General features: G+C 45.1%; 1 protein-coding gene across 2 annotated transcripts in view; it reads left to right on the plus strand.

Moving 5' to 3' along the window:
• Positions 1 to 1,018: 1,018 nt before the first annotated feature.
• LOC138503974 (spexin prohormone 2-like) overlaps positions 1,019 to 12,198 on the plus strand; it is a 133,261-nt gene continuing 122,081 nt past the window's right edge. For both annotated transcript variants that reach the window (XR_011279745.1, XM_069624119.1), the window contains exons 1-3: positions 1,019 to 1,180; positions 1,290 to 1,367; positions 1,459 to 1,516. Coding sequence is in view for 1 of the 2 variants with exons in the window: in XM_069624119.1 (XP_069480220.1) it covers positions 1,178 to 1,180; positions 1,290 to 1,367; positions 1,459 to 1,516 (139 nt within the window). In the remaining variant the exon portion in view is untranslated. The remainder of the gene's footprint in view (positions 1,181 to 1,289; positions 1,368 to 1,458; positions 1,517 to 12,198) is intronic.

The raw sequence follows: 12,198 nt of genomic DNA on the forward strand, positions 1-12,198 counted from the left end.
CACAACACATGACCGGGAACATTATGAGATATCCCACCCCTCCATGACATAACCCACATCTGCTGCCCTGGTGGGAATGTCACTACACCATTCCCAAACGGTTTCTACTGGATCCGGTTGCTTGGATATGGTTCTTTGAGCAACTACTGATGCCACTATGAAGAAGTCTTCTGTGGTGACGTGCGTCCCTGCCTACGCATCTGCAGTCCTTGCCTGGTGAGCTCCATAATTCCCCTCCAGTCCTACTGCTCTTTCTGTTGCGACTTGCTGCCCCTCTTTCCCTCACTCCTCATTGATGCGCTTTCCCTCTTCAGTCCTCTTTCACTTGCTCCTCATCCAATTTTCCTCACTCTCCCCCTCACCCCCCCCATGTTCTCTCTGCACTCCTCTTTCCCTCTCTCCCCTCACGCCCTTGGTCCAATGCCTGCAGAAAAGGCAAAACTGCCAGCTTTACCAAAACCTGTTTTCTGTCTAAAGTAGCCTGGCCAGGTTCCAAGGAAGGTGCCGCAAGCACCCGGTGAAGCATTTCATGAAGCCCGCTTAGAAAATAATGTAATCATCTAATATATCATGAATTATCTTTACAGGTGACGTGACATAATCACAACTTGGATTGCACGTGCTCACTCAATCAAAGTTGTGGCGTCACGGCAAAAACCTATTCGAATGGGAATAACAAGAGTAACTATCGCGCGCACACAAAAAGAAGGCAGCCGCAGATAGCGGTGTATAATGTGTTTTTCTTTTCTTTCCAAGATGGATTGATGGTAATTGGGAAGTACATCTCTCATTATCACTGAAATGAGAAACATGTGAAAGGAAAGATGCATGTGCCGCATCTTTGAAGCTTGACATTTCATGACCCTTTGTCTTGGACTAGTTTTTTTGGGTGCAGGTTGTTGTGCACTGTCATTATCCCCAGCTGGATAAAAAAGGGCTCACATAATAATGTCATTTCTTTTATCACGAAGCAGGATAAAGATATATAATTCCTTAATACGCGCTGTGCTGTAGTCTGTGGCGCTATCAAATGGTTGTCTGTGAACTGACTGCGGGAGGAACACACGATGAACTGACCGTGGGTTTGCGCGCCTTTTTTCCAGCCTGAAGAAGGAACGACCGTGTCTGGCATTCCGTTCCTGCAGGGAGAGGACTCTCAACTCGAGATCCAAAAAGCATGGTAAGAAGGGTACTTACGAACTTGAAGCGTCTTAGGGCGGCGAAACACCTGCCCTTTCTACCCATGGGAAGGAAGAGTTCATGTGTTTCTCACTTTGCCCCTTCTTCAGAAAAGCCTCGCTGGAGTCGTGTGCACCTGCGCCATCTTCATGGTCGTTCTGCTCTCGGCAGCTCGCTGTGCTCCAAAGGTACGTTGCTGATAACTTTTAAACTAGGTCCTCGAGCTCGTTCTAATGACCCTCCATTCTTACGGTATGTTTTTTTTTTTCTCACCTCCAGAACAAACTAGTGACGGGGAACTGGGGCCCTCAGTCCATGTTATACCTCAAAGGAAGATGTAAGTTTAACTCTGTCCTGTTATATCTACTTGAAGGATTGAAAGAGGGGTGTTTTATTGTTGTCAAGTTTCCAACAGTATTAGATCATTTAATAATCTTGCCAGCACTGCATTGTAATTAGTTTACTCGGGATACTGCCGGTCTATTTTCTTGTCAAATGTATTACCACACTTTTTTTTATTGTTTAATCACATTGGATTTTTACAATACAGGTCTTCTCATCATTTCATACAATTATTTATCCGATTACCACACTTTGAGCAAAGGGCAAAAGTCCTCAGGGTGTTTTGCCTGACTGAACATGCTCACACTTGACTTGGGTGAGCAAAGTAGCTGACATTCATGAGCTCTACAAATGTTTGTCTAATTTATGTGCACATTTTGAAGGAAGGGTAAACTTCTTTGGTGAATACTGGTAGATTAAAGGCATGGTCAAGCATGACTTGGTTGAGCGCTGTTCTGACATAAGCACTTGAATTTTATGTCAAATGTATGTATACACTTTGGGAGAAGAACCAACATCTTTGGGGAGCACTTGGTGATTAAACATGCCCTCATGCAGAACTTGGTTGAGCCCAGCTGTAATGAGCATTTTGATTTCTTGTCAAATTTATTAGCACATTTTGTGGAAAGATTTCAAAGAAGGTAGCAGGCGCTCCTCTCCAGAAAGAACATGGCATGATAACCTGTTCTGGGATGAGCGTTTGCAGCACATGCTTTTTGCTCACTGTACCTTTCACAGATGGGACATATCCATTTGCATATCAGTCTTTGTCCCGCCCACACGGGCAGTCCAGTACCGAAATGCTATGGCAATTCCTCTCTGAACAAGAGTACCAACAGCAACCCCATACACATGTTTCAGCCTTGTTGGGCCTCATCAGTGAGGTGAAGCTTTGTCTCTCTGAGCACAGTGAGCAGGGAGTCCACATCTGGCTGCCCCCAGGTAACCCAGGGTGACCATCCCAAGTTCCTTGCAAACATTTCAAAGAAGGTAGCAGGCGCTCCTCTCCAGAAAGAACATGGCATGATAACCTGTTCTGAGATGAGAGTTTGTAGTTTCCCTGCTCACTGTGCTCAGAGAGGTGCAGCTTCACCTCACTGATGAGGCCCAACAAGGCTGAAACATGTTTATGGGGTTGCTGTTGGCACTCTTGTTCAGAGTGGAATTGCTATAGCATTTTGGTGCTGGACTGCCCATGTGGGCGGGACAAAGACTGATATGCAAATGGATATTTCCCATCTGTGAAAGGTACAGTGAGCAAAAAGGGTGTGCTGCAAACTCTCATCTCAGAACATGATATCATGCCATGTTCTTTCTGGAGAGGAGCGCCTGCTGCCTTTTTTGAAACATTTTGCGGAAAGGTCAAGCTTCTTTGGGGAATGCTGGTGGACTGACCATGCACTCACACATGACTTTGTTGAGCGCAGTTGCTGACACAAGCACTTGAATTTCCTGTCAAATGTATTAGCAAACTTTGAGGGAAGGGCAAATGTCTTAGGGGTGCTCTGGTTGGTTGAATGTGCACTCAGGCAGGACTTGGTTGAGCAAAGTAGCTGATACACATGCAGGCGCTTGAATTTATTGTCAAATGAATTATATTAGCACCCTTGGCTAGAAGGGGAAAAACTGTTGGGAAGTCTTTGTTTGCCGGATTCTGCAGTTGAGGCCAGGTGCAAGAGCACACAGGAGAGCATTACCAAGTTTTGAAAACTCACCAAATAGAAATAAAATGTGTTGAATGCTAGCAGCCAAACGTGCGAGAGGTATGGACATGTTGGATGGTTTACTGCAGAAAATGATGGTGCTACAATTGTTGATCATATACGAATCATGGGTGGCTCCATAGTGCAGCAATGGGTAGCAACAAGAAGTGACACATTGGCAAGGGCTAAAAGTACTCAGAGGATTGAAACACTAGTTGAGGTGACTCGTACTGTTTCTGATTGTGTCACCTGTCTGTGCCTGACAATTCACTTTTTCCAGCCCAATGTCCATGATCCCTAACATCTAAGTCTGGCACAAGTGGGAGTGTATCCCATTTCCTCATATTTCGGCAGCAAAGGGACCAAATACATGTTTTGCAGATATCTGTTGAGGTGTCAGCACAGAAGTCACCAAATGAATCTGTTTCAGAAGGGATATTTTAAAGGAAGAAGGTTGGGAGTTGCAGCTCTCGGCAGTAGGTCAGGCGCTACAGAGCCCTAGACATTTGAATGGTGTACATCTACCTAAAGGATGATAGAAACTATACACATTCTCAGGGAGTGATTTATTCATTCCTGCCCACAACAAAAAGCTTCCCGATTCCTGATAAAGTAAGGCACATGCCTTTCAAGTCTTTACCCTCACTTGAATCTTTATTCTTCAACGCCCAAAACATTACACCAAATCAAACCACACTCAATACAGTTTAAAATGATGTCTTTTGGGTTGTTGTTGTTTTAAAATTGTTTTGTAAGTTTCAATCTTTTTGATTGTTTTAAAGAATAATTAAGGAGAAAAGCAAAATGACAGACAGCCCGCAGCCCAAACAAATATAAATGAAACATATTGGCAGTTCCCTTCACTACAGCACCACCACAGAACCCCACAAGCACTTTCATGGTTGGTATGGTGTTTCATAAAATTCTGAAGCTACTAGCCAATTTTGTATCCTCCAACAATTCTCCCTGGCTAACTGTGTGCCCGCATGTCCTGAGGGTCCGGGCAATGTTTTCCATGTCCCTGCTCTTCGGGATAGGGAGTCTGGAACCTACACACCCTGCAACGATGCTTGGAATGGGTCTGGGCTTTTTGTATGCAGTAACCACACTTTCGCTACGGGAACCAGAGTCACTGGGGGAATATGCTTTCACTTAAGCAGTGATGCCATTTCCCAGTGGTCTGTGAACGGTCAACATCTTCCTGCTCACTTGTTTCGGGTTCAAGGATGGACAGTGTCGTACACTTTCTGTTGACAGCAACACAGATGGTTCAGAAGGGCCATTGTGTCCAGTGAATGGCTTGCTGCGATCCTACGCCTCCTGACGGACACCTGGCACAGAGTGCTCTCAACGGTAAAACCTAAATATTGCCAGGGCCTGGGGGATAACAGTGGCGCTTTGAAACACTGGGGGTCATTCCGAGAGAGGTGGTAAGGGGTTAACGGTAATGGTGCCGGAGCCATCAACCCTTTACCGCCTCATTACGAGTCTGCTCGCGGGAACCCACTAAGGGCGCCTGCTTAGCGGGTCCCGCGAGCAGACCAGGGTGCTAACAATGGGCCCGTTATTGACGGGCCCATTGTTAGCATCCTCCCCATTTCCATTGAGCCCTATGGGGACTCGAATGGGAATGGGGATGGGTTCCTTGAATGAGGAATTACCGGGTCCTCCAAGGTCGGAATGGCCCGGTAATTCCTCATTCAAGGAACCCAGACCCGGTACACGGTAAGGGGGTAGCCATGCCGCTAATAGCGGCATGGTTACCTCCTACCTTGTAATGACCCCCACTGTCTTGTTGTATAAGTGCCATATAAATAACCGATAAAATAAAAAAAGTGGGGATGTATTCTACCTGTCCTCCATGGACCTTCAGATAGACTCCTGGGCCTGCATAGTACCCTTATTGGATTAAGTGCCTCTTGCTCCTGACCCTTGCACTACTAGCTATACTGCCCTCTAGTCCACCACCCTTTAGCTGCATGCTCTTCCTCCTCATCGACCACTGCTGCATGCTCGGCTCCCACCAATATGTCACCTGCTTCTCTTCTTCCTCTCCTCTCTGCTCCTCCACCTCTCATGATTACCATCACGCCCACCAACAGCAGTTCTAGGCCCATTGACAAAACTAGCGCCATGCCAGCACTAGTCCCACCGTCATCCTCCACAGTAGAGCAGCAGCAACTATTGGAGTAGAAAGCAAATTGTCCATTTCCATCAGCATACATAATATGCTATGCAACTGTGCCTCCACCACTTCAAATTCAAGTTAGGAAGATAACAGTTCCACATCCACCTGCACATCACTAATGCATAATGGACAGTACAGCATCTGGGGCTCCCACTGTGACATTTTATTTAAAAAGAAATAAACACACACACCCCAAAGACCTTTCTACCAAAAGGTAGCAAAACAAACTGGGGTTCAAACCTAAAGTGGCTTCACAAAAAAAGCTTCACATACTTTGAAAACATGTTTACCTTAATAAATAACAACGTTTCACACAAAACAAAACACACAGACACACACACAACACACACACATACACACACAACACACACACACACCAATCCTGCTATCTACTCCCTGGAAGGCAAACAAATTGCTTCCTAATCTCCCTCCTCAAGCTCCTGCTCCTGTGGACCAACCCTGCCTCTCTTCTCTGCAATCAGTTGCAACCCCCACAAAGGAAACAGGACCTTGTGTGTTCCTTTATAGGAATCCAAACTCGCTTTCTGCCTAAGAACTCCCCTGAATCCTTGCACGAGTACCCAAACACTTGGACGCCTCTGAATTCAGTGGTTGAGATCACAGGTTTTTGTGGACCGATTCTCAGGATATTCGGAAAGGCCTAGTTATCATATGTCACATGTGAGCAGTGTATCCACTCCAGCTTTGTTTATTTGCTGTCTTGCGCTTTTAGGTTTTCAGTTACAATGTGAAAATAATACATTCATAGCTATAAGAATGCAAATAAGTAAACTGGGCAGGATGATTCCCTCACTCTTGGCATGGTAAGAGGAAATACTTTCCTGCATGATATAGTAACAGGCATGGGAATCCATGGTCTACTTGGATTCCTTTGCTTGACACAGCAGCATACAGTGTTTGACAATAACCTGGCGGCAACAGCAGGAATCAGGAAAGGGCAGCAGCCTTGTTGTTCCCATGGGATTCTACACAGGGATCAGAAAGCATGGTGGTGTGTACCTGACCCCTGGAATGAACTCACTTCATTGTTATAAGTGAATATTTTCTCAACAGTCACACAACAGTTGACTGAATGTGAACTAGCTACTGAGAAGAATGTTCTGACGCCCAATAAACCTAGGAATGGTTAGAAGCTATTATTAACTTTTGCTGTCTAGTGTCACTCCTTGATTCACATTAATTTCTCTGAAATATTCAGCCGCAGAGCTTAGGTATTGTCCCATGTCAAATTCGAGATTTTTTGCGATTCATGATTTGTGGCTTCTTTAATTCTGCAGTCTAAGTTGAATTCACCCATGATAAGTTTGGCACTGCAAGTATCACAATGCAGGATGATGTGGACATGGAAAGTAGAACTGACTGAAATGACAATGGAATAAAGGTAAGATCAACAGAGAGAGAATTAAATTCACTTAGGATATCATGCAATGACGCTGCTTTGATCTCTGTCGTAAAGTAAAAAGGTCAGGAGTTGAATTAAATCTTCATTGGTACAATTATTTGTGATGTTACATCACAGGCTTAGGAGGTAAGTTCAGAGGGAGAACCACAGGACTGTCTTTACTGCTGGCTCACCATGATCGAACTACCGTACTTGGAACTCTCAAGCACAACTCACACTCATGGCCACAAACATCATTCACTCTCTTTCTTTCAAGTGTCACACACTCAGGGAATAGCACATCTCCCTTTCATTCATAATAAACAATGCAACACAATGTTCCTTTATAGGGATCCAAACCTGCTTCCCACCTAAGAAATCAACAGAATTCTTGCACAAGTAACCAAATACCATGCAAAGTTCATGATCTTGGCCAAGTTTTTGTCTGAGTACTTGAATCCTCTGACAAGCTCTCGCGGATTCACCCAAAGTCAGCATTTGAGACAGTATTTTTGTGGGGAGGAGTCTCAGGAGATTCGCCCCAGGCTTAATTGTCAGAAGTGACATGTGAGCAGTGTATCCATTCCACATTTTCTTCTTTGCTTTCTGGTGCCTTTAGTTTTTCAGTTATAATGGGAAAAGGACCAAAGTGATGTATTAGCGCACACCTAAGGATAGATACCAATTAAGGGAGAACCTCTCAAAAAAGTTCAACCAAAGAACTCCCTGTCCCCTCAACACCAATAATTCTGAAAATACAGACAAATATTCAAATTATTACTCAGGAATTTAATGTGACTTAAAAGTAGACAAAACAAGTTAAAACAGAAATTACAAAAGTAACAAAAGTAAGTTCTGTTTCAACTTGTTTTGTGTACTTTTATGTCACATTAAATTTTGAGTAATAATTTGAACATTTGACTGTATTTTCAGTATTATTGGTGTGCAGAATGTAAGTAAATATGGCAGAAGGATTCCCTCACTCTTGATACTGTATGAGGAAATACTTCCATGCTCAACAATCAACACTCAGAGTAAGTCTTTGATTTTTAGCCAACAGCACTCTGCATGTGGCAACTTCTAGTCACAAACCTATAGGTAAAGGAAAACTACATATTTCAGAATGCAACATCCTCCTTTGTCTCGATTTCACTTGTCACTTCTTCATTAAAATAATTATATGTGATTGCTCTTGCCAATGCACATGAAAGGTAATATCCCCGGCCTCATCAACACCACCCTGCCACCCCTCCGTCACAGTTCTCCAATCCTGCTTGACTGGTAGGACCATCTGGCAATGACCTTTAACATAAAACATACCACACCAAGTCGAGCACACCCATTGGAAAAACAGCAAACAAGCTTTCAGATCATTCAAGAAGTTCCCACCAGAAGCTCTCATGCAAGGCTCCACCAATCTCCCCCTCACATGAGCTTATCTACCTCAGATGAACCAGGATTATGACTAGCTTCTCCAATAACTGAACACCACCCTCACTCGATCAAGGCTCCTGACTGAGCCTCTCTACTCAACATCTGTGGTAGCCCAGGAGCTCTTCATCCTCCGTGAGCTGCTGGAGCAGCCCACCAACCTCTGCCATCACGCAGCTTCACTCCGGTAAAACCGTGTGTAATACGGCATTATTTGCGTGCATCTGACAACGTTCTATGAGCTACAGTGTAACTTCGACCTGCAGCCTTACTATTACATCAAAGTTCCTGCAGACCGCCTCACAAGCTGATTATATTTCAAATTGCCCATTTTGTTGAATTTCACTGAATTCACCCGTGCAAACAGCGAGGCTTGCATTCTTTAAGATGGCGCCACCATATAATTAGCACCTCCAGAGCAGGAAAAGTGCTTCTGGATCCCGATTGGTTCATAGACTGCCTTTAACCAATCAAGCGCCACCGGCAGACACAAGCTGGCCCCTCGAATAAGGCACACGATCAAGGCTCCTGACTGAGCCTCTCTACTCTACATCTGTGGTAGCCCAGGAGTAGGAGCTCCTCATCCTCCGTGAACTGCTGAAGCAGCCCACCGCAGCTTCACTCCGGTAAAACCGCGTGTAATACAGCATTGTTTGTGTGCATCTAACAACATTCTATGAGCTACAGTGTCACTACCACCTGCATCCTTACTATTACATCAAAGTTCCTGTAGACCGCCTCACAAGCTGATTATATTTTCGAATTGCCCATTTTGTTGAATTTCACTGAATTCACCTGTGCAAACCACGAGTCTTGCATTCTTTAAGATGGCCACCGCCTTATAATTAGCACCTCCAGAGCAGGAAAAGTGCCTCTGGATCCTGATTGGTTCATAGACTGCCTTAACCAATCAAGCGCCACCAGCAGACACAAGCCAGCTGCTCGAATAAGGCACTTGATCAAAGCTCCTGACTAAGCTGACCGAGCGTAATGAGCGACAGGCGACTACGGTACCAGGTATTAATATCGCCACATATATGGTCGCCGTAAATAATATCGCCGGGAAAATGTTGTGGCAATATTATTTGGGTGACCATATATATGGCGACAGGGGCAAAAAATAAAAAAAATAAAAAAAGGAAAACAAAATTTGGGGGTTGCGGGGGTGTCCCCCGCATGTTCCATGCAATAATGTCGCCACAAAAAACGACAATTTTTCGGCAATATTTTTGCATGGCGATATTTTTGTGGCGACATTATTACATGGAACCGCGACTACACAGTCTTTGATCCTAATCGCATCCGCTATGACTCATAGATGACCACTACTCATCTGAACTTTCGCCAACAGCCCAGCCCAACCCACTCCTCTCACCCAATCCAGAGCTGGTACACGTACACCTATTCCGGACTACTGTTGTGCAGCATATGTTAATTTCGTTATTAAGTGCGGTGAGACATTTTCCCTTCTCCAAACTTCTTATCTCGCCACTCCTATTAGCATCCTATCAGATGCTACATCCATTCCCTCCGTCACTTCAACCCCCTGCGCCTTTGCAGCGCGCACAACCTACCCTATTATCAGAGTCTTCACGTTTTTCTAATCCGACCCTTCTAAAGTGTGTTCTACATAGCGTTCATCAAGTTATGCTATACTTGTTAAGTTGCACTCGCTCAAATATCGTGTTTACATTGAATGTTTCGTATTGCCCATTTCTCAACGTCCCTCGCTACTGTGCTACCATGGTCCTTTCTCTATACCATTGTCTATGTTAACTTTTCAGAGCACTGAGCCCTCTGAGTCACTGTATCTGGCCCTTAGACCCTACCTCAGCTGCCATGGTATTGCATAGTAACATAATTTGTCTTGCCAGCCGTTAGACTCTACCCTGGCTATGACCACCGTACGGTATTGCAACTTGTCTTGTTCTGCCTGCCTTTAGAATCTGTCTTTTGCTGCTGCCACTGTACTGCACAAATAATTAGGCCTTCTCTGCCAGTCTTTTAGACCTTACATGTGTTGCTGCTATCGTTGCTGCTGTATGGTATTGCCACTGTATTGCTTAGCAACATGACTTGTTTCACCAGCCTATAGACCTTACATGTGTTGCTGCTATCGTTGCTGCTGTATTGCCTCTGTATTGCTTAGCAACATGATTTGTTTTGCCAGCCTATAGACCTTACGTGTGTTGCTGCTATCATTGCTGCCGTATTGTATTACCACTGTATTGCTTAGCAACATGACTTGTTTCGCCAGCCTATAGACCTTACATGTGTTGCTGCTATCGTTGCTGCTGTATTGTATTGCCACTGTACGGCCTAGCAACATGACTTGTTTCGCCAGCCTATAGACCTTACAGGTGTTGCTGCTATCGTTGCTGCTGTATTGTATTGCCACTGTACGGCCTAGCAACATGACTTGTTTTGCCAGTCTTTAGACCGTACATGTGTTGCTGCTATTGTTCGGCATAAGTGATTGTGATGAGGACATAGTAGCGGCCACTATTGAACAAGACAGGAGGGACGAGGGGGTATCTATTATCAACCCAATTCATGTAATACACCGACTGAAGAACATGAATGAGCGAGAGACTACATCTCCCAGAATGCCTCAACAGTCTAATGTAAGACTAATCAAAGCACAACCAAAAATAAGGAAAACGGGAGAAGAAAAGACACCAATAATACATGACAGCACGTCCCACTACACACATAACCAAAATGAAAGACAGGAAAGGAAAATAGGCAACAGACAGAAAAGACGAAAAGCCACGTTTCCATACACTGGGGGTTCTGGGCAATCAGGGGTTAAAAACGAAACTGACTCCATAAGGTTGAAGCCGGGAGGAGAGGCATTAGCATCAGGTGTGAAGAGCCCCGGGCTAGAACGGCACAACACTAATTACTTGGGAGGAGGCACATCGGGGTTAAAAGCACCCAAAAACGTTTTACTTTGTCTCTCGCTTTGCAGGAGTGGAAAGAGGCTGACGGAGTGGGCTCTGAATGGGACGAGACCATTAACCCATATCGGTGGGCATATTAGAAGGAAAAGGAATTCTCACCGGAGTGCCCCGTACCGATCCTGCAGTCACTCCCGACTGCCCAGCTGCTGAAGGCGCCTGACGAGAAAGGAATCTCAAAAGCGGAAAAAGGGAAAAGTTTTGTTTATTTAGCGAATTGCAGCCGAGGACAGCGCAGAAACGGCTGTGTCCAGGAACCTGCAGCAGAGCGTGGAGGAGAGGCTCTGAACCATTCAAGCGTGGACTGAAAACGCTTGAACCCCTAACACATGTTGCATCAAGGAGGACTTTTACTCCGATGGTTTGCAAGGAACGAAAGGCAAGGAAGGCTACCAGTCCTGTGTGTGTTTCCACGTTATGAGCTGCATCTAGTTTAGAACACTGTAAGTTTAAGCTACACGTTATAATCGTCATTTTTGGAAGAAGGAATTTGCCATTCTTGAGTTTTGTGTTACGAGCAGCCTGGAAGACCCATTTTAATTTTTGCCTTATTACCTTGCTGAAGTTTCTGGAAGAGACGACCGGTTATACCCGAACTGATTACCCTTGGTCTGCACAAATAAAACCTCATTTGTTACCTTACCTACTTGTCTCTGGCTCACTACTTAACAGTGGTGGCAGCGGTGGGATTCACAGAGACACGTCTATCCCATTGACCATGGAGGCAGTCATAAAGGCGCTGGCCGAGGGGCAACAACAGTTGCAGCAACTGGTACAGGTGCAAGGACACCAAGCCCAAGCAGACCGCCAAGCCCTACAGCAAGTCATCCAGGTACAAACCGTAGCCCAAGAGCAGGGCAGGGAAGCGCTGAGGATTCTAGGCGAATCAGTGGCTGCACACCGGTCCCACCCAGCCATTCCCCCTACAGTGCTACAAAAGTACCAGACCGGAGACGATCCCAGTTTCTTCTTTGTAAATTTTGAAAGGATAGC

The sequence above is a fragment of the Ambystoma mexicanum genome, chromosome 11 (assembly GCF_040938575.1).
Source record: "Ambystoma mexicanum isolate Mex_15411 chromosome 11, UKY_AmexF1_1, whole genome shotgun sequence".
In the NCBI taxonomy this organism is placed as follows: domain Eukaryota; kingdom Metazoa; phylum Chordata; class Amphibia; order Caudata; family Ambystomatidae; genus Ambystoma; species Ambystoma mexicanum.